Source organism: Homalodisca vitripennis, chromosome 6, assembly GCF_021130785.1.
Source record: "Homalodisca vitripennis isolate AUS2020 chromosome 6, UT_GWSS_2.1, whole genome shotgun sequence".
Lineage (NCBI taxonomy): Eukaryota > Metazoa > Arthropoda > Insecta > Hemiptera > Cicadellidae > Homalodisca > Homalodisca vitripennis.
In genome coordinates this window covers 79,183,994-79,208,255 of record NC_060212.1, presented here as the reverse complement: position 1 = coordinate 79,208,255, position 24,262 = coordinate 79,183,994, and the positions used below count along the sequence as shown (strand labels likewise).

General features: G+C 31.5%; 1 protein-coding gene across 1 annotated transcript in view; it reads left to right on the top strand.

The window, feature by feature from the left end:
- LOC124365441 overlaps window positions 1-22,995 on the top strand; it is a 91,579-nt gene extending 68,584 nt beyond the window's left edge. Inside the window, exons 5-7 of the mRNA XM_046821421.1 lie at window positions 14,112-14,303; window positions 21,461-21,790; window positions 22,240-22,995. Coding sequence (XP_046677377.1) covers window positions 14,112-14,303; window positions 21,461-21,790; window positions 22,240-22,995 — 1,278 coding nt within the window. The remainder of the gene's footprint in view (window positions 1-14,111; window positions 14,304-21,460; window positions 21,791-22,239) is intronic.
- The last annotated feature ends 1,267 nt before the right edge of the window (window positions 22,996-24,262 follow it).

Sequence of the window (24,262 nt, the reverse complement as noted above, 5' to 3'; positions counted from 1 at the left end):
CTTGGCTTTAGAGGAATATAAGACACTTAAAACAAATTTGCCTATAAATTTGGTTTATTGTCCGCTTGTTTTGTTCATTATAATAAAACACTTATAAATATCACACTTACACATTTGAACTGTCGAGCATAGGTTTGTGGGCTCATGCCACTCTTAAATGAAGTTCGAAAAAATTTATTCATTGATAAAAAATCTAAAACCTAAACAAACCACTGGTCTTGTACGTGCAGATTGATTAATGTGACATAATTATACAATAATAGATTTACACAAAAAATGACTCATCATTAAACTCATTCTTGTAGAAATGAGGTTTTATTCTATATACAAGTTGTCCATACAAAATCTTTTGCGACGTAACATGCAACATGATACATTCTGTATTTTTTTATTGAATCAGGTTTTATATAGTTGATTTAAGTAATAAGATTGAACACAGCAATGAACACTGTATGAAGATATGTAAGTGTTAGAATAGTTAGGGTATGTGTGTTAATGTGTAACACGTATGAATCTCTTGTTGGGGTGTTAGGTTTGTTTTAACATTTATTTACTCAGCAATTTTGTAGTAGCTATTATGTTTACCTATAATATTAATGTAAAATGATTCTCTAGCACTTAGGCAAATCCCGTATGAACCATCATAAGACTTAGTGTTCCCAATATGCTTAAGTATTATAATTCATTTTATTGCTATAGATTAGATCATTTTTTAGATATCGTGCAGTTAGGATGACAGATAGACATACAGAAAGCTTACCCAATTAAATTTAAACTCTTTGCTTCCGTGCATTTAATTATTGTAAGAAAAAAATGTACCTTAGCAATCTCACAGAGACACGGAGATAATGCATCCAGGCACGGAATCAGAGGTCAAGATATCACCTTGATGCGTGGCCTTTGATTTATGAAAACCGTGCATATAGAGAATTTTCGTAAAGGAAGATCCTTTCCCTTAGGTAACAGTCCTGTTTTAATGATTAATCATAAACTATTCTTAATAATGTATTCTTTATTCTGGGCCTAATTGCATAACAGATAGATCATAGGTGCAGTCTATGATACTATCACGTTGGATATGAAATCAGGCTGCAGAAATCTGTAACGATCCCACAGTGAATCGTTTTATTTGTAACGTATTGATTGAGGTATACGACCATGATACATTTTGACTTATTATTTACTTTTCGTACCACTGTATTACTATCTCATGTTAGGCTACACTACTTTATTAAAGGTAAACTTAATCACTCCTTTCCTTTTCATAATTGTTGCTGAATTCAAGTTTTCTTAATATTCGTTTCCTCAATTATATAAAAAACTAATACTTATATTTATTTGTATACGAAAGTATTACTGCATTTTTATTTATTAAAAGTTATATTTGCAAATATATATATATATATATATATATATATATATATATATATTTATATATTTGACTTTTCACTTGTGTATAAATCAATGTTTCCTAAATCATTATGTAAAAAGTTTTTAATCGTAATTTCCCGCTAATTAATACTTTTAAAAGCTTGTTTATTTTGGAACCTATGAACTATTACACGTTTCCTACTTTATATTCAGAAGTAATACAGAATACATTCAGTTAGTTTAAAAAATTAATACTAAATACTTTTTTATTTAAAATACTCTATTTACAATGATTATAAACTACATTATTATAATATTTGCTGTAGTTATTATCAAGTACCTATAACTAAACGGTCTATTCTTTGACATTTTAAGTCCATATAACATTCCTTTTTACCTTTTCAAACTTATAAAGCTTATGAGAATTATATCTGTATTATATTTAAAAAGTTGTAGGTAGCTAAAATATATAAACTAATATATAACTAAGGAAAATACTTACCTAAAAAACAAAGATTCAATCCGTTCATCCTATAATCTTAAACACCCAAAGTAAAAAGAATGAATCTGTGTTTTATTTGGACCTGATTAAAAGAAAACAGGTCCACTGTGTAATGGCGTGTTTAACATAAGCAAACAAATGACAACGGGGAGATTAATTTAAACAAAGCTGTTATTATTGGTGTTGTTTACTACTTTGTCGTAATCCGTTTATATATCCCATACAAAAGTTAATTATATGCTGGTATTATATATTGGACAAGATTATCTGAATTTATTCGAATTAAAACGTGAATGAATTGCATTTTTGTTTTAAAAGATAAAGAAACTTGATTGATGTTCCAGGCAAATAATAATGTTGTATTTATGGAAAGCGGTTAGACGTAATCCTGTGTTCCAAACAGTTTTTATGCATATATAAAATGTAATCTATAAAAAAAAGTCATTGTTTCTTTTTTACAGATATGATATTAGGAAAGTTGAATTATAGTCCAGGTTATTCAGTATTAAATCTGAAAATTTTCAGTATTATATATATATATATATATATATATATATATATATTATTTATATTATATTATATATGACATATAATATATAATAATATTATATAATTATATATATATGGATTTAATTATTGCAGTAAATTAAATCGTGTATGTTTATGAAGTCTGGACGTAAAAGTCCATATGAATCTGATCATGAAATCTCTTACAAAAGCGTACTTCAAAAAAAACCTATTAAATAAATAATAACATCATTTTGTAGTTTAACCTTTATCATATTTTACTTCGGGTAGATTTAGTATTATAACGATTTCTTAAATTCTCCACATAAAGTAGAAATTCTTTCTGATTATTTTTATTATTTCTGAACAAATAAGCAACAAGGTCGTCTATACCAATAAAGTTTATCAGTTAAAGTTATTATTTAAAAATTGTTATATTTTTAACGTGAAATAAAAGTATCAACAAGTCTTAGACCACTTGGCTATCGGCTCTCCTGAAGATGGCTGTGATTGTAATAATGTATTGTTCGTTTATCACATGAGCAAGTAAGTTAAAATGGTATCTAACTTCTGGAATATGTGTTATGTGGTCATTCGCTAAGTAGTAACAAACGTGGATGATGGAATCATTGATTCCGAAAGGCCTTGCATTATGAAATGTAATATTAGAGAAATTATATTTCTAAACACTGACATGTTACCATGCTATATAGAAACATATTTAGCAAAACAATTGGAATGATAAGCTATAAACTTCAAATCCACGTAGCACAACAGGGAAGTTTGTACCGCGACAAATGATGTAGCTTACTTCAACAATGTTACTATCACTATGCTTCAAATTTAAATAACTCTGGAATTACTATTTTAAAACTTTTTCGTAAAATCCACTTACATGTTAGTTTTTTATAAGCTTTTAATATATATCTTATACATTTAATCTCAAATAATGAAGTAATAAATAAAATTTAACTATTTGGAATAAATATTTAAATATGAACAGTTTTGATTAGCTTTATATCGAAAAAATATATAATAGGTTCTATCACAAACATTATGAATATTATTTACTTTATTATTAGTTTGATATAATTACAAGGCTTATTTGACAAATGTTGAGAACCTACGATCTGCCTCTCATTAGTTTGGAAATATGTTAGACAGTTTATCAGAAACATCAAAATAAATCAGATCATCCATTTAACTATTTATAGATTATTAACGTGTTTAGTATATCTTTATATTTATGAAAGTATATGTATGTTTATGTATAAGTTATTTTTAACAGATAAAAACTCAGATTTTGCAGTACAACACGCAATTTATAGTTTAGAAATCATTTTTACGAATAAGAGGTGATTCAAAAACAGCGCCGGTTTTGATATATCAAATTAAGAGGTTTATTTAAATGAAAATCTGAATTATAAATATGTTCATCTAACCTTCCGATTTCATGTATGAAAAATAATGTCATGCATGTGTCCTCCTCTGCTAAGCTGGCACGCAACAACTCTATCCATGAAATTAGCCATGATTGCACGACAAGTTTCCACTTCAATTTTGCCGACAACCCGTCGAATTTCCTCCTTCAACTCATTGATTGTTCGGGGTTTATTGGCATAAACTAATGACTTTAAATAATCCCAATGATGAAAGTCACAAGGTGTTAAGTCACACGACCTTGGTGGCCATTGATGGTCGGGATTACGAGAAATGACGCGATGCTGAAAACGGTCAAGAAGCAACACAATTGTTTCACGGGCAGCGTGGCAGTTGGCACCATCCTGCTGAAACCACAACCGGTCAATGTCTATGTTATCCAAATGAGGCCACAAAAAATCCCTAATCATCGTACAGTATCGGTCTCCAGTTACTGTCACAGCTTGCCCTTCCTGATCTTAAAAAAATATAAGGGCCGATGACACCGCCTGACCAAAAGCCGCACCAAACTGTCACTCGTTGTGAATACATTTCCTTTTCGTTAATCATACGAGGTTTTTCTGAACCCCAGACACGGCAATTCTGTTTATTAACAAATCCATTCAATTGGAAGTGCGCTTCATCACTGGATGATATTCATTGCGAAGTTTTCTTTCTCCTTCGAATATTTCAATACCCAATTAACAAACTGTCGTCTCTTCTGGTGATCTACCGCTTTCAATTGTTGCGTCAGCTGAATTTTATAGTGGTGATGTTTGAGATCGCACCGAAGAATTTTCCGTACAGAAGAACATCTTAAACCCAATTGTTGAGAATGGCGACGTATTGATAAGCCACACTGTCTCGAACCACCTCAATGTTCTGTTCAGTTCGGGCACAACGACGACGTCCAGAACTTTTGAGGTCAACTGTTGAACCCGTTTCTTGAAATTTTTTCATGAGTCTGCGAACTGTTGATTCATTCGGTGCTTCATAACGTCCTAGAGTACCACGAAGTCACCTAACAGTAGCCGCATAACTCTCTCCACTCTGATAAAACGTTTTCACTATTAACACTTGTTGCGCACAAGTAAAATTCTCCATGGTTAGACACAGAATGCACTAATAAGAGAAATATGAGCTGTGTCAACAATGGGAATGTAGTCACAAATAGAATCAAGGTCAAACATTGCTGCCAACAAATAAAATAAAATTTACCGGTCTTTTCAAAACCGGCGCTCTTTTTGAATCACCCGATACAATGCATAACAGCTATTATCTTTATTTATTATTTATAAAAATAATATTAAAACATAATAAGCTAAATTCTACAAAAATATACATTATTTTAACCAGGAATGCTAATACCAGCGCGAATCTATACAGAATTTTGCTTAATATCTGAAGCTATTAAACATGAACACTTTTGAACACTGCAATAATTTGTACCTAATTTATGCCCACTTGAGCTTCAAAACTGCATAGTTCTTTACAATTTATTAAATTATAAGTGCGTTTCCCAAAACAATTCGTGGAAAAGAAACATACCATGCTTCCACGTCGGGCGTTTCTGATTTTAGTAGGAAATTTAGTTGGCAGGGCTGGGTAACAGCTATATAAAAATGCATTTGAAAGAATACACAAATATGAAATAGCATCTCGCCAAGTGACTAAAGGGCTTAACATTATTAAATTGTTTTAAGTGCTCCTGTATTTACCGCACCGCTCCCCCTACTGTCCCCAGCGCTCGGATGTATACTGAACATTAACTCGTTATCGCTAGTTTCTCTAGTACTGGGCACTGTAAATATCCATTCTGTCCATGCTGGGGTTTCTTCTATTAGAATAAATAATAATAAATGTACAAGTTGTTCGGTCTATGTATTTCAATAAACTTCGTAATTTATTTATGTCTAAAATGAAAGCCAAGCAAAAAAATAACGCATTTATTGTAAAATTAAAATTAAATACAAAATTATTAGTAAAAACATTAGTATAGAAGGTAATATTTGTTCGTCGTTGTGGAGGTATTAAAACAGAAAGTCCCGATAGTCTAGTTTTTATAATATTAGTTCTTTTATACAGAAACTTTCAAGTTTATTATTTAAACAATATAAAATATTATTCTTAGATGACCATGTTCACATTTTAAATGTTGTGCTATATTCATTATTATACCAGATGAACATATACCTTTTCGAAATTTTGTAACACAGTAATTATTAATTATAGTTAGATATGAAAAAGCATTTTTGTAAATTAAACAGGTTTAATTTAGATGAGTAATTGTAATCAGAATTTATTTATTTCATTGGCAGTTAAGTAAACAAATATTACAATACAATAAAATACAATACAATACAAATAAACCAAGAAAATAAATTTAAGTAAAATATCATTGCAGAGTTTCGTGTTATCTGTGGACGCCATTTCACGCTTTCTTTATGATAAATACGTTTTAGATAGCATCACACTACTATTTAAAAGTCTTATTCTGTCAAAAAACAACCTTTTTTGCAATATACTTCAGGACACGTAGTAGATTACAATATGTAATATAGAAGCGTTTGCATTGTTGCTGTAATATAGAAAATATATATTAGTAAGTCTACAAACCTCTACGTCTTTCACATATAGTAACTTATTCTACAGGTTTTAATCTAATTCAAGTTGAGGTATCTCGGTTACAGGAAGTTTAAAGGCATAATACACATGCATATAAAATTTCACCTTTACAGATATATTTATGGGCAGCTGGATGGCTAAAAATATACATTTTTGTGTTTTTCAAACTCTTAAATATCGTTTACCCTCTTTTGCAGGTTATTCCTCTAAAACGAATTTTCCTGTCTCGGTGATAAGAATCATTTTATGTGCCAAATATATTTAGGATATTTAAAGTTATTAAAACAAAAATGTTTAGTTATTTAGAAGACAAAAACTCTACTTCAACTCCTGTGAATGTTTGATTCTATTATATATATTTTTCTTCTCTATGTATGTCATAAGATATGTCATCTCTCTAGGACATTGGGAAGTAAGAAAAATACATTTCTCCTAAATGTTTCAACCCCTGTTACATTATTCATTTTTACATAAATAATTTAGTATTTTTTACTTTGGCGAAGAGAAACTCAGTTTCAAGTTTCATCTTTCTAGGACATTGGAAAATTAAAAATAAAACATATATCGCTCTTCAATTTATTGGTTGGAATAACATTTCAACCCCTTTGCTAGGCTGATCTTCATATACATCCTTTTACTTGTATCACTGTCGATGACATTATCGCTAGAGGACATCGGAGAATTTAAATACAATTCATAGTTCTTTTTTAGGATACGACCTAGTGGCCATTTGATTTTCATGAAATTAAATTTGTATAAAAATATAAACTCACTAGAAAATGGAAAAGTTATCAAAGAAAAAGTGTAGGTCATAGAGGAGATGCAACCCCTTAAAACCCTGTGTGGCTTATAATAAAGAATTCTTCATTCGTCTCCTTCGAGCATAAAACCATGTATGCCTATGCCATTTCCAATACCTTAAGATATGAAGTTGATAAATTAAACACAATTGTAGAATTTTTGACTGTATTAAAATACCTAATGTAACAAATATTTATGGAAAAGCTGTAATTTTTATATTCTACTTAAAAGGCATGAGTGTAAAGGATTTTAACCTTATTCAGTATCGGGAAGGCGGAAAATTAGTGCTGAATGATTGAGTGACTGAGGGCTTTGCCTTTTATAAAATACAGTGATTACACCCACCTCAGTAAGGTACTAAGTACGGAAAAATATATATATATATATATATTATGCGTTAGGTAAACCGCTGAACTTATGACACTAAATTGTGTTTTCCAATGTTTGATTGTCCACGTCAATAACTATAATTTTGAAAATGTGCACAAATAAATCAATATATAATAAATCATATACATTTGAAATTTTTACTAATATTCCTGAAAACTATCTTGTAAAATTAAATATGATAGAAATATCAAGCTGAGTCGGATTAATATAAAAAACATGATCAAACACAATGTTTCTCATTTATAAATTGAAGCTTTAGGCTAGTTTAAGGTGTATTAGCCAGGTAATTTTCTAAATTTCGTGCGAACATTCAGACAGACAGTTAGACATGGAGACAGAAATTAAATTTCTCTAGCTCTACAATTTCAGGCTTTCCTAAAGCTCAGCCAATTACTGATGGCGAGAGAAAAGAAGAGACCTGGATTCTGGCCTATCTGAAATTTGCAGGCGTTACTACTAGTATGTTGCCGCGCCTTGTTTCGTAATTCCATTATTGTTTCACTGTTCCATTGCTAGGATAAACAATTCGCAGGGTTGGCTGTGGGGCGATGCGCCTGAAATTACCGCGCGGCAACACACTAGTACACAGCTGTGCGCCGGTACGGGCCAGGTCTCTTCTTTACTCTCGCCAACAGTAGTTGATATTACACTATTAGTAAGTTACAATTATGAGTGAATTATTAGTAAACATTGTTTAATTCCAACAAGTCTTTCTTGTTTATGTTATGAGGTTTAAATGTAGGTTATCATATAGTTTTACATCCCAACATGTTTAGTTAAGCCAGAATGTTGTCAGAAGAAAATAGTACTTAAGACAAAGTGGAGAAAATTGAATCTCAAAACCTAAATCTGCAAGCCACTGAGCACGGTTTATTAACAGTTGCATTTAAGTTTACCAGTAACATAAAAAAATTCTTTATTGAGACAATATAAAAAAACAACTTCTACAAATGACTAGGGTAGAAAATCGACTAAAACATCAATTATGACTACGGGTTTATTCTTCATAGTAAAAGAAGCACAAGCGTCCTTTATTTTGAGACAGTTAATGAAGAGCAATTAATTGTTTTAAGCGGTATTTAATGTGTACACACCATGAAATTTACATAAAGGCCATTAGGTTTTATTGAAAGGGATGTACTGAAACCTTTGTCTGACCATCCAATCACTGGTAGCCCAGAATATCACGCTTGGTGGTGTTCAATAACTCGTATATATTCAAATGAGACCAGAGCTCAACTACGTCGCTCTCAAGTCGCTAACAATACAATTTTGGTTGTATTATTTTGAATTAGCTTCGACAAATATTTATTTATACTTATGGTATTTCTGATAATGTAGGAAATAAAACCGATTTATTATAAATGAATTTAGATTTCTTTTTTCGTTTCAATTGTTACAGTTTAAGTCATGTTTTTTAACTATTGCAGTGAATTTTGCTTCATGTCACTTCATTTATATTGAAAAAAATATAGGTCTATTGGTGAGTTACACTGAGTTACGAAAACATAATAATCACTCACCGTAATTTTAATGTTTACCTAATATAAGTGCAATAAAATCTTTTAATACCTTTATGACGGTCTTTCACGCCTATCCCTGATCAGCGTGCACAAATTTAATAGCGAGCGTGTAAAAGGTACAACTAACATATGTCCAAAGTTTCGGGTAAATCGGAAAGATCTTGTCACGTCAGTCACCTTTATTTGGCTTCTATCTATACTCTTACATATGTTTCATAGTTTTTACAGTTAAAGTGATAAGTAAAGAGGAAGCTAGAAAAATTAAAATGTGATTACTTACAAGATTTAAACAATCAAATCGTATAATACAATTGTAACCGGAAATAAATATTCATTATTCCTATTTACGCAGTTTTAAAAATTTAAATAAATTAGGTATTTAAAAAATAATATGAAAAAGAATATGTCATTTCTTACATAATCGTATTTTCAAAAAAACCGCCTCTTAAATAAAAGCATATGTCATTTCATTTCATTTCAAAGCTGCATTAGGCTTTTTGTAAAATATCGTAACCATGGAATGAATTGAATTTGACAGTACCGTAGCCATAAGTTACTAAGCCATATATTTTTATGGAGCATTAACTAACACTTTATAAAACTCATTAACAATAATTGACGAATAATTGATTGGTCCCAAAAAAACGATGATCGATACCTGTTCTGCCACTAAATGTTAGCTACACAAATGACTCACAAGAGGGACTAAATAATTGAGTATCAGTCGTGTTCATCAGTATTTACTGATAATATTACCGGAATATATAGTATCTAAAACTGCTTGACATTGTGGTCAAGGTAGTTAGACAGTAGATAATAATAATCAATAAATAAAGAGCCAATTCAATTGTAATCAAACGTAATTGATCATTTTAATAGTCAAAAATTAAGCTTTTATTATTTTCAATAAGTACATTTCCATATCGAATATAAGAAAATAAATTTAAATGTTTAAATATACACTTTATTTTGTAAATACACAAAGCCTTTCATTTAACTTTACTCTTGTAATTATAGATTGAACAATTCATGAAATAGTAAAGAAAGGAAGAGATTTTCAGAAAGGTTGCCAGTGGGCTTTTACTTTGAACCCAAGTGTTACTAGTAGCATATGAGCAGTACCATTCTTCGTAAAATTTGAATATAAACGAGATACCGACAATACCAGGACAAGAACATGCATACATGTTTGTAAAAACGAGAATCATGGTAAAACCTTCCCTCCCCAAATAATAATATTATTACTGTAGCAAAGAATAGAACACATGGTTTGGTTATCATATTTGAAAAATAGGTTATTTTTCTAAAAATTTAAATAACATTTTATTTATATGTTAGGCAGGCATGAAGTAAAACAAAACTACAAACTATGTGTGAGATATTCACCATACTAATTAGTAGTCCTACATAATTTCATTTTTTTTTTATTAGCAGCATATATGAATTAAAGAATTTTATTTATTTGACATGAATAATGATTTATTCAAAATATTATATTGTAATGATGAAATTGTTACAAGAAATACACTTTGGTGTGCAATGATCATTTTGGTTGAGTTTTACAACACAACAGACAAAGCCAGATTATTAACTGAAGAAAGGAAGCAGTAAAGACAATACGGAGAAAATTCAACATCAAGTGTTATCTCTACATACCTCTGGGCACAGTTTATAGACCTGCGCTGCGTTTGGGGTTTAGTTACGGAGATTTAACTCTTTATCGTCTATGAGGGAAGTTTATGTTTTAAATAAAATCTGTATTACAAACAAATTTTGTAAGATGTATAATTGTAAAATTTTTGTGTTTTTATCTAACCTGAAATTTTAAATGTAAATTTTTGTAAAATGTAAACCTGTCTAATGTAAATTTGTTGCTAGTGAACAAGTCAACAACATATTTTATTGCGTGTTAATGTAGATTAATAATGGTTAAAAGTTACAGTGTTGTCCCCATACAGTATAAAACAATAACTAACATTATACACCTTCCAACATTTTGAAAATAAACTAGGACACTGAGATAATGACTAGTATCTTTTTTCAAATTCTTGTGAGTTTAGGTTTTCATGTGATCCAATATGACCATTCGACAATTCCCAAAAGTAAAGCCAAAAGTAAAAAATCGAATTCTACTACTTTAAAATTTGTTCAGTACTTAATACACGAATTCCTATAATTAAGTTCGTTTGGTTGGGTGGTGTGCATGTTTTTCTCCCTAAATGTACGTTTTACGATAGTTAAAATACATTTTTATGCCATAAGAATTTTTAAATTTAGGGGAAACAAAAACCTATATATAATTTTATATATATATATATATATATATATATATATATATATATATATATATATATATATATATATACGATTTACTTTGATACGTGAGAAATCAATATTTTTTCTTGGAGCAATTGAAATTCAAATACAAAGTTTTGGCTCCGTAACACCAAACAAGTGTTATTACACAATTAGACATACACAAATACAGGATAGGAAATTAAACTATGTCGATACCTCATAAATGCCATTTATTCAGCTACTCTAAGGCTCGTGAGCGTTATGCTGTATGTCATTGCTTTGTAACAACAGGTATTGTAATTGGGGTTATAAAACTAATATATAACATGTAATAAAATAAATGCTATGGACTTCTGAGTACAGTGTTATGTATGTGTAGCACCTGATATTCATCCCGTAAAGGCAATTCAGCACATGGTAGTTACGTCTAAAAGGTTTTCTACAGGGTGTCCCATGACTCTCTCGACCTACTGTACGTATACCATACTATAGTTTAGTTCAAGACAAAGAGATTTTACCAATTGATCATAGGTCCCCATCATTATTATCTTATCTGACCGTCTGTATATATGTTTTTTCTACACAATATTACATTAATTCAATTAAAATTAGGAAGAATTTCTCTAAACAAGGCCAGATATTGAACAAGTAACGATGATACTATCAATAAAATTTTCAAAATTATTGCTAATAAATGGTTTTTTTACATCTTATAAAACAGGAATTTTATCAAATAAATTGTGTATTGAGTAATATTTTTCAACGAGTAACATAATATTTCAGTACTTATTATGTGATTTTTGGGCAGTTCTTTATATGATAACGATTACAACAAAGGATGTTTATGTTCATTATACGAAAAACGTGTATTGCTTTCTGTGTATTTTTATTGTAATAATTATACTAAACAAAAATAAAAACACTTACTGCAACGTGACATACTATATGAATCATTGATAAAGAAGTTGTAAAAGCCGAATGCTGTAGTGTTTGTGAAATCTTGGATATAAAAAGATTAAAGAGTTTTATGTCCTGAATGTAGAAAGTTATGTACGCTTGTAGGTATATTACATGTAGTACAAATTTAATTTATGTTATTACATTTTGTATATTTTATGAGTTGAATCCTTCTTTGCTTCCATTCAAGCTTGAGAAGAGATAAAGCAACTAACTGGATATATAGGTTTCACCTGTAACACTTAAAACATATACAAGAATTATCTGACATTTTAGATTAGTATACTTGATGGTTTATCTATCGTAAATTGGCACTATAAAATCCAGACATTTTTTTAAAATTTGTCGTGATAAAACAAGCTTTTAAAATATAACGTTTGTTGTAAAATAAATATGTACTGTACAGTAGAATAACTCTAGATAGAGACACATCACAAAGGCCGATTTATAATAACAACGTTTGATGAATCGTTGATTGGTACCTACAAACGATGATAGATAGCGAGTCAGCCAACCATTAACTCTAGCAATACAAACAACCCGTCTGAGGCAATATTGATACGAGTTTCAATGTTAGGTCCGATATGAATTAGATCCATAATTTTTATTTTTAAGGAATAAATTTAACCCGTAATAGACCAGATGTTTAAGCTTAAAATGTCTTTATACTTCTGTCGGAAGAGTGTAAGAAACTACAAGTAGTAGTTAGATACATTCTAAATGGTGATATATTGACATAATCGAAGTACTTAAACAATTTTAGAAAATATCATACTTAAAAAAACTAAACACTTAAAAAACAAAAAAATGTTGTAAGAATAAAACCTTATTTGTAACAATGTATCTCAAATTAGTTGCAAGTTATCAGAACTGAAATATTTAGTTATAACGGATCACTGTATACTTCCTTAACTAACAGCGTAAGAAACCCATCAAAACTATGTGCTAGTACATCCTTTTGTACCACGTTTAGTTTAAATATTTAGGCATTTATCGTATTCATTAGCTTATATTTTAGTTCAATTATCTACATTAAACTAACGAGTTAGTGTTTATTATTATCTAAGGTATCTACGTGAAAAGAGATTATATTGCAAATAAATTAATTTTTTGACGTTACAGACACAAAAATAAAAAAATCTTTTCCTATCGGTTAATACTGATGCAGGCAATGTTATCTTACACTTCTCTCTCTCTCTAAAGTACTAGAATATTAGTTTTATTTTAAATTTTTTACACTTTTTTAACGCAGTATAAAATATCTATGATTAATACTTACACATAAAAATACATGTGTACTCCACATTGGATTTACCTTATATTATACGTTACGAATTGTTTATTAAGACATTCCTTATTAAGACTTTTCTGACACTGACATAAATTTAAAGATACATAAATAAAAGTTCAATTTAATATGTAATAATTAGAAAACGCATTGGTGAAATTGACAATACTCTAAAAGTTAAAATAATAAATATAAATGTGCACTTAATGGTTGATAATTAATAAATAAGTTTATGAAATCCTTATATAATGTTTTTGAACATATTTTTTTATTGATTTATAGTCTTTTATTTTGTTGTTTCATTTTGTGTTATGCTTACTGTTCTTAAGATCCAATCTTACTACCCTTTTGGATATATTTATAATCTTACAAATTGTAACGCGTGAACATAAACAGAGTAAAATAACATCGATTGATCATAATCGATTAGATTGGCATAATATATCTTTACGAATTCCCTGGAGTTATTAGAGACAGGAAGCTGCCAGTAGGTATCAAAGGGCGTAAGTTCCCACAGATCGGGGATAATGGGAGGATGGATGCTCTCGAGGCTGTGATTACCAGACACTGTGGACTTACAGGGCCGGGAAGTAACAGGCTCGGTGCTGTCATAGAAACTGTCGTAGGTCTAGGGGTTGTTAGCTCTTACAGGCAATGGACGCTAAAGAATCTTAAACCTCAACTTAATATGTTCCATTATTAGTTTAATTTACATGTTAAATGCTTACAGGAAACAACGTAGCTCAGTTCTCAAAAGTTTCCATTTAGCACTTTTTAATACGACGGAAATTACCTGAATGTTACTTATTTAACGTCGTATTTAGAAAACGAAGCAAGTAAGTAAGCATGCGTATGAGTTACAATTGCCAATCACATTAAAGCTCGTTTACGTTTACTCATTTCCCAGTAACTTTACGTCAAATACTCCGTTAGGTCTCTAAAACTCATTTGGAGTTAGCTGACACTTGCCTTTGATAAATGGATTCAATTAAAACTTAACTGAAGCGTAGTCGTGTATAATATAATGATATAATGATGTGAACGAGGTATAATTTAGGCTTTCTTAGTTTAATTATATTCCATTGGAATTCTAAACATCATTCCAGATATAATAACCCGTTTCGTAACATTTACCAACTCGACTCGGCTTTATTGTTGTATGCATTCACAGTTACTAATGCCAAATTACAATAATTGTTGCAACTCACAGTAGAAAATGGTCATATTTATAATTTTTTATAGGAAATTATTGCTATAATTACTAAAAAAGTAATAAAACAATACAATTTGATAACATTTAACAATGAGTTATTTATTAGGTAAATTTTATAGAATTCTGTCAAATTGTTAAAACCTGAAGTTGTTAAACTTTAAATTATTTTTTTAAACTATACAAAACTATTTGATAGTTAAATATATAAATATACGTAAAAGGGATAGAGCCATGGAACATGTTTATCGTCGTATCCTGTTACTGGTTATTACTCTAGGAGATTCCACAATCAAAAGGAAATACCTTGGAAGTATGCAATATTTCCAAACCTCTAAGGGCTTTTGCATACATATTGTATCAACAACAAAACATCTGATTAATGGGCAATACAGTATAGATTTTTAATAAACAAGTGTGTGACTAATTGAACAATAAAATTTTCAAAACCTGGAAAGGGAGGTGTGAGGTGGAATACGTAATGTTGACCTTCTCTTTTATAATATATCCCCATTTACTAAGATAATGCACATAAATGGTATTTGTCATAATCTTATTTTCCATATAGTAGTACACACCAATTAAAGATAGCATGTAACTAATATTTTTCAAATTTAAAGATTTGCTCCAAGCTGAGCTATTATAGGAAATGAGAACACGAATATGTCTTCAAAGAATCCTTTGATATACTAGGGTAGCATTGCATAAAGCTATTGCAATCGACACCTCCGTTTTCAAACAAGAAAATTGATAATAATATTTGTATTACATAATCATTGCAGTGCAACTTAAGTTGCAATTTGGAGTTGATAAAACTGAAATCTGAAGGTAAATGCAGTTTTGAGTTTCAGAATGTATTTTTGGACTTAAAATGTAATTGTATATGAAATATCATGTGATTTGGGTAAAACATGAAATGATATGTTTTTCTATAGCAGGTTAAGATAACAGTTTTATTATTGTTTAACTGAATTTCATATGATTTACAATATATTAGATTATTAATCCTCACACATTAACTCATCCATCCGCATGCATCTTTAAAAATTGCATAAACGAATTACAATAGTAAGTTGTGCTTTAGCGTTTTCTTCTTGTTTTACAGTTCTGTAATGGAGCATGCCGGTTCGTTACAATTAGTTTGAGCGTTGGTGGATGTGAACTGCCTTGGAACATCTCCTTTACAGATTGCTCTATGTAAATTTCTATAATACTGGCGCGTAAAGCAAGATTTATTTCAATAGTCTGTACACAATTTAATTTTTATCGTGTGGTTTTTTAGATGATAAAATCAACTACTTAAATTAATCCATTTGCTTATAAACGGTGTTGTTTCATTATAGCTTTTCTTACCATAGTTTTATTCTCATACTAAAGACGTAGCGGTTGTGTTTCTTTATATCAGAAGCACTCTCCCTCACTACGGAATTTTAGGAGATTTCTTATTACATCCTCAGAATCAGAACAAACTTTTATGAAGGCCGAACTTTATCTAAGTTTAACTTAATTATTTAATCTGTATTGAATAATAAAATGTTCAAACCAAACGGCCAAAACTTTTCAGATAAATTCTGTGTCAACTCCAGCATAGATGTTGGAATATATAAATTGTATTTATTGATGAAATTATAAAGAACTTTTACTTTTAAACTTTATCATTATCTCTTCTGTTTCAAGATGGCGGCTAAAAAAGTATAAAAACGGAACTGTTACATATCAATAACATTACATTACTATTAGTTAACTTCAGATATGCACGCAAATTTTTGATTTGCTATAATATTTACACTCAACTTCAAGTAAATTATTTTTCAGATTTTATTGTTAGGTTTGCCTTAATGCTATCATTAAGAAAATACGTTAAACAGTGCATATTGATGGCAGCTTTCTATCACTCTGGGTCCTATAAGTTTTGTGCGATAGTAATTTTTTAATGATAAATTTGATATACATAATTATGTATATATACTACACACACACACAAACACACACACACACATTTTAATTAGTTACCCACTAAGTACATGTTGTATCTGAAATACATCACTGACTAAGCACGTCGTCTATAATGTTATAAAAAATTTAATAATATATTTTCAAGTAATATAGTAATAAATTATCCTAAAAATATGTACTTTCATTATATTTGAAAGTTATATACACGGTTCAAAATTAACATTTATTCTCATATCAGTGATGAACAAATTAAACACTTAAATTAATAAAGCTTCTTTAGTATAAAAGTTAGAGATGAAAGCCACATATTGAATTCTTTTTTTCTTCCGACTGAACAAAAATGGATATTTAAACTGAATGAGTAAACCAATGTAGTGACATAACCTTAACTGACAAAATTACTTCTCTCTAAAATTTATCGAAGACACTGACTGTAGCATAAGCCTATAACTGTTTTGTATATATGTTTATATCCCTAATAATCTAAAGAAAGGATAATAACTGAAAGAGATCATTATCTTCCCTAAAATTATTTGTATTATTCTTGGCAAAAATAAAAGTGGTCCAAACTTAAGACTGTTAGAAAGAGCAAAATATCTCATCTTACAGTGATAAGATCTTAAATATATTTTTTTTAGTTAGGAATTATATGGATATCATTTAAAACTATTCTAAGTGGTCCAAGGTTTGGACTGACTTTTCAACTAATTCTTATACTTGACGGCTTCGTGATCTTGCATAACAGCGGTAATAATCTTGCATGCATTTGGAAACAATGTTAATTTTTTCTGTAAATATAGAAAATAAAAAAAAAAACAAACATAACCATGAATACGATCAACAACATTTTAGCTGTAAATTGAACAATCCCTAATATATAACTGAGTAAGTATAAAATGTATGTCAGTTGTAAGAATAAAAGCTGTTTTGGTAATATTTAAAAATAATATATATATATTTTTATATAAAGTTTTAAAACTATTAAATTTTATATTTAAAATACGTACAGTAATGCACATGGTAGTTAGTGATTAAAATAAGATACCTGTAAATAAATATCCTATTTTCATACATCATTAATTTTTTTAAGATCATTAATTTGTAAACTAAAAACGAGATCGGTAATTTAAATTGTTTAAACAATATTTCAAAGCGAATCAATGATACTAATTTCGTTTGAAATGGAATAAACAAAACAACATTTCAAAAACCAAATTATGGCTAGAAATAAAAATACGAATATACATGAATATTACTTTACAGCTCTCATGTTGGTAGTTGAAGTATGTGTGCGTTATTCAAAACAAACTTGCTTGTGGCGGTTTATTGCCACAAACAAACAGTTTATTACCGGATATCCTTAGTCTGTCATGTTGAGCTTAGAAGGTTACAAATTATGGGTTCACACTCTAGTAACGAAATCATTTGTTGTTGGTAGAAACGTTATTTATCGCTCCAAATATAAATTTATTACATTATTTTAACTCATAAGTGATTATTTCGCTATGATTATGACCTGATGTACTATAACAATTCAAATAAAAAAAATTATTTAGACTTTGAAAAACGAATATAATAGTTTTCTTACTCTTATGTTAGGTATATGTCAAACCTGGATATTGAGTCCTTTTCTATTTCTGCATATTTAAATAGTCTGATATCTAATATTTACTCCAATATTATTTTCTGTACCCAACACACTGCATGACAACAGTTTGATCTCTGTAACTCTCACAATTTGATAAGATGTATATTAGCAGCTACAATAGAGTTTTGAATCAGTTAACAGTCAATTCAACAAATTACTAACTTAATTCTCACACAGCCATCTTGATTATTATTAAAATATTTTTTTTTTCCAATTTCAGTACTTGCAACAATTCTTTTGCAAAATCCAATCCAATATTTCATGCATTTCGTAGTCGATATCTGCTGCTGGAGGGTGATGGACAGCTAACTCTCTAGGAAGTCACGTCGCATTATTTGTTACGACGGTGACTTGATAAATGCAGACTTGGGCACTGAGAACTGGGGCAACCATATGCGGCTGGCAGTTTACTGGCTCTAAGAACTATTGGGAATATATGTAGAATATAAGTCTGGTTTGTCTTTGGATGATGAGTATTATTCTTATATATATATATATATATATATATATATATATATATATATATATTAAAACAAGTCATTATTTAAACGCATATGTGACAGATACGGCCAAATACAATATAATTGATTCGTAATAAGTAAGGGCTCTATGGTGTAATGGTAGCACATTCACCTGGCAAGTGAGAGATCCGGGTTCGAGTCCCGGAGTTTCGAGTCCTCAAGTAACCGTACTGCGTATTACTACTAACTGTATATATAGTTAAATATAATTATAATGTATTTATAACTATAAATAAATTATAATTTATTCATTCATTTTTAATTTATAAATAAATATATGATTATTTATATATTTCTAATTATTATGTTATTAACTCCACTTATAGGGTTATCTACATACAGGGTGTAAATTAAGTCTGGAACCTCTTTTTTAATTTTTAAACCACAATATAAAAAAATACCAAAGTTCAAACGCGCTTACTGGTGATAGTACCGCATACATCTGCCCAATTACCGACCGGATAATCCCTTTGGGGGACGGTCCACAAGGAGTCAGACAAAATTCTTAAATAGCAGCATAGGTCAAGTTTAATATCAAATTAAAGGTCTTACTTAGCATAGTACAATGTCACAAACCGGACTTCAAAAGGTGGATTCATTCACAAGTTATAGCTATTTGAATTTTAAAACAATTGAACAATGTAAATTATTAAGTATTACAAGTAAACACCAATTTTTAAGTACCTATGCCAAACTTTTTATAACCAAACTTGACCTATGCTGTTATTTAAGAATTTTGTCTGACTCATTGTGGACCGTCCCCCAAAGGGATTATCCGGTCGGTAATTGGGCAGATGTGTGCGTTACTATCACCAGTAAGCACATGTGAACTTTGGTATTTCTTTCTATTTTGGTTCAAAAATAAAAAAATAGGTTCCAGACTTAATTAACACCCTGTATAATAATGTAATGATAAGTGACTAAAACCCTTTTAAAAGTCTTTTTATTGACATACACGTGTTTCTGTTTTTAACCAATTAGTGTATAACTAATTGTTTATTATTAATTTAGAGGTTAATGTACACTGATAATGGTTAAAAACCGAAACACGTGTACGTCAGTAAAAATATTTTTAAAAGGGTTTTAGTTATTTTTCATTACATGAATTTATAATTATATATATGTATATATATATATATATATATATATATATATATATATATATGTATATTTATTTGCTCATAGTGTAATGTTTCCAATTAAAATCTATTTATTCTGGTATATATATATATATATATATATATATATATATATATATATATATATATATATATATATACGTGATAAGTGTATTCATTTTCAGCTGTATACTCATCAGCAGAATTAAGTTACATAGGATTCATTTACCATAATATCTACATTGTACCGTTAATTAGTTAATTATATTTCATATAATGTCAATTTCACAACCTAGTCAGCCAGTATAATTTAATATTATTTTTATCCAATGTTCCGGAACTAAATTATTGGGCGGAGTAACTACCTAATTGGCACGCGGATGAATATTTTCTTCTAACCCTTTGTAGCAGCCCAACTATGTGACCGAGCAGACCTCGCGCGCTATGTCCGTAAGTAAAATTTATCTTTTCGTATTATTAAATCAGTCCTTTGATACCAAACGTATAAAAAGGAATATGAAGTAAAGTAAAGTTGTAAATAGTAAAGTAACGTACCCTTGAAGATCTTTTATTTGCTTGATTGAAATAGATAAAAGTTGTGGCGTCGTCCTTTTGAGGAACACGTTGTTTTAATGGGTTATTGTATCATTAAATGGCTAATACCGTCGCGAATTTGTTTTAGGCGAATTTACGTGTCCACGTGTCTCACGGCTCACAGGGCACATATTATTTGAGTAGATGGCTACCAGTTTCATAACTTCTACTCATCTTCTAGTAACCACTGACTAGAAATAACCCTTCTTAGACTACAGCGCCATTGTCTCGTGCCAAGACGCCGACACCGGGGTTGTGAGTCTACACATTGCGAAGGGAAGTAAAATCTTAATGTATTATAAAGTATAACGTCGTAGGCATAATTCCAGAGAACATTGGATATTTTAGGCCCACCTAACAGATATAGTTTAATTTTTATATTCTATTTGGCAGCAACGTGGCAATACATACATTTTATTTACCATCTAAAAGTGGTGCTTGTAAGTTTCACAAATTAAAATGTACTTATAAGTAAACTTTGCATATTCGAGTATTTATTACTACGACCTCAGAAGTCACCACCCCCATGTGTAATTGTCAAACGGTACAACATTATATTTTACTTCGGTTTCAATCTTTGGGACATTTGGAAAGGAAGACAAAGAGATATGTCATAAACCTCACTATCAGTGAGATATATCTCACCATCAGTGACTGGAAAACTCTGGTTGATCCATTGCATTGATGGATAATATAGTAATATAATTTGAGTTGTCACACTAATTGAAGCAGGATTCACTCGCCACACCACCCGGCTCCGCAGCCTCTACACCCACAGCTGCGCTGCCGCCGCCTTCGCGCGCCACACCACCCGGCTCCGCGGCCTCTACACCCACTGCTGCGCTGCCGCCGCGGTCTGCCCTAACTGATACGTCGCTCACCGCCTCGACGCCAGCCACCGCTTCACCTGATGTCACCGCCGCCACACCTACTCATTCAGCTCCCGCTACACCTGCCGCCGCATCATCTTTGTTGGAGTCATCTGCCCAGCATTCCGACTTAATTAATGAAAATGTGGCCTTGAAGAAAAAAATTGATGAGCTCAACACAAAACTGCAAACGGTACTAAACCATTCCATAGAATCGGATCAACGTTTGCTCGAATACACGACCGAAATTTTTACCACCAAACACCCATCTTTAGCCAATAGTCAAAAAAGTTCAGTGCATTCCCACCAACATACTCAGACAGAAACGCATTTTCCCGATAAACTTCCACTAAGCCAGAATTGCACAAACTGCCATATATACAAAGAAGAAATCTTAAAATTAATTGAAACTATTAGAACTCTTGAAATTGATGTAGAATCGCTGAAGCAGAAACATACATTACCGGTACCTTCTCACTCGTTAACCCTGAAAAATAGATACGAGGCTCTGGAGACCCTGAACGACCAGGACACCACAGGGTTTACTACAGTAACATCAAAAAAGAAAAAAAAGGCACAAAAATACAGCATGAAAACCCTAAATTCTCTAAAAAAAAAATATCTGTACGATAAAAACAAAAGAAAAACCGCGCACACACAAAGACATCGGTTCCCTTCCGCAACGTGACTGTGATTGGGGACAGCCACGTTCGTAACCTATCAGCTATTTTGAGGAGGAGGACCTCTGCTTCAAACATCGTTGGAGTCTGCAAGCCAGGCGCGGGGCTTCTCCAAATCAAAACCACTACCCCACCACCAGAAGACCACTGCTTCGTCATAATTGCCGGGACGAATGACTTGGCTTCCGGGAGACAAGACATAATATACCAACACATGGAGGAAATCATTCAGCAATATTCCAGCAACTCGAAGGTACTGGTGTCACCGCTGCTACCCAGACATGACCTGCCTCGTGACAGTCCCGTCCACAAGAAGGTAGCGCTCGCCAACAACTACATGAGCGAACTATGCGAGCGCTACAAGGGTGCTGCTTTCCTGGACATTAGTGACCTGAGTCGTCATCACTTCACGGCTCACGGCCTTCACCTTACCACTGCAGGAAAGGCTATACTGGCTGACCTCATTGTGAAGGGGTTGAACAGCCCGCCCAGAACCTTCAACAGAACGCCGGCAGAATCAGCCCCGAGACCGCCACTGCCGCCGCCGACGCCACCGCCACCGCCAACTAGCGCCCAAGGCCACAACACCTACGCGGAGGCTGTAACTCAAAGACCTGCGGGAGCGTCCACCCTTCCAACAACAAAAACTGTCTATGGTGTAAATAAAAATAATGCTGTTTTTTTAGGGACCCCGGACACCAGCGCCGGACTAAATTGACAAACGAAATAAATCAACAACAGAAGCGCTCAAAATTTCAAAATCACGATTCAATACGACTGCTTCATCAAAACGCGCAATTAGCGACAAACAAATTGGATGCAATTCAGCTCATGTGCGAGGACTTACAGACTGACGTACTTGTAGTTACTGAAAATGGCTTCAACCACAAAGACATTGACCGTTGTCAAATCTCAAAATTCAAGCTGGCAAATTCGTACTGTCGACAACTCTCCAAAGGAGGAGGAGTCGCAATTTTTTGCGAAAACGGATTTCACTTTTGACACTGTTTGCATCAAAGAAACGATTGAAAAAGATTTTGAAGCAGTCGGAATCAAACTTCACACGACAAAATCCAAATTGGCTGTCATCGGAATTTATAGGTCACCCAGTGGAAATGTAGAGAACTTTTTTTCCAAATTCGAGGCCATGCTGACTGACCTAACAAATCGCAAACAGGAATTTGTCATTATGGGTGACTTCAATATTGACGCCTTGGACAGATGCCACCCATCCACAAAACGTTTGTCTGATTTGTTGAGGTCTTTTGGCCTCATGCTGTCAGTCACAACACCCACTCGCGTGACAGCAACATCACAGTCAGCAATTGACAATGTGATCACCAACTTACCAAGTGTCGCAGTTGAGGTGGTTAACACAGCAATATCAGACCACTATGGCCAAGAGGCTAAAATCAGTGGAGAAAAAATTTTAAGGGAGCCCAAAATCTCAAAAACAATAAGAGACACTAGGCCACAAAATATCGCTCTCCTCAACGCATCTCTTTCCAAAGAAAAGTGGGAATTCTTGAATTGGTCTCAACCTCTAGAACAGAACTTTAAAGTTTTCACGGAATGTTTTAACTATCATTTAAATGTGTGCTGTCCTCAAAAATCAATTAAATATTGTCCCAAAAGGACTAACAATAAATGGATCACTAAAGGAATTTTGGTTTCGAGAGAGAAATTAAAATTTTTCTCCGAAATTCAGAAAACCACTTCAAATGAAGATTTTAAATTTTTTTTCCGAAATTACAAAAGAATTTACAGAAAGGTGATCCAAGCCGCGAAAGCATATGATGTCTCAAAATCAATCACCTCGTCAAAAAATATTTCTAAAACAGTTTGGGGCATCATAAACAATAAAAACAAAACACAGAAAACAATCAAAATTAAAATTGGGGATAGGCTTGTGGAGGATGCGACTGAGGTTGCGAACGAGTTTAACAGATTTTTCGCATCTGTTGCTTGTGAGCAAAATCCTTGTC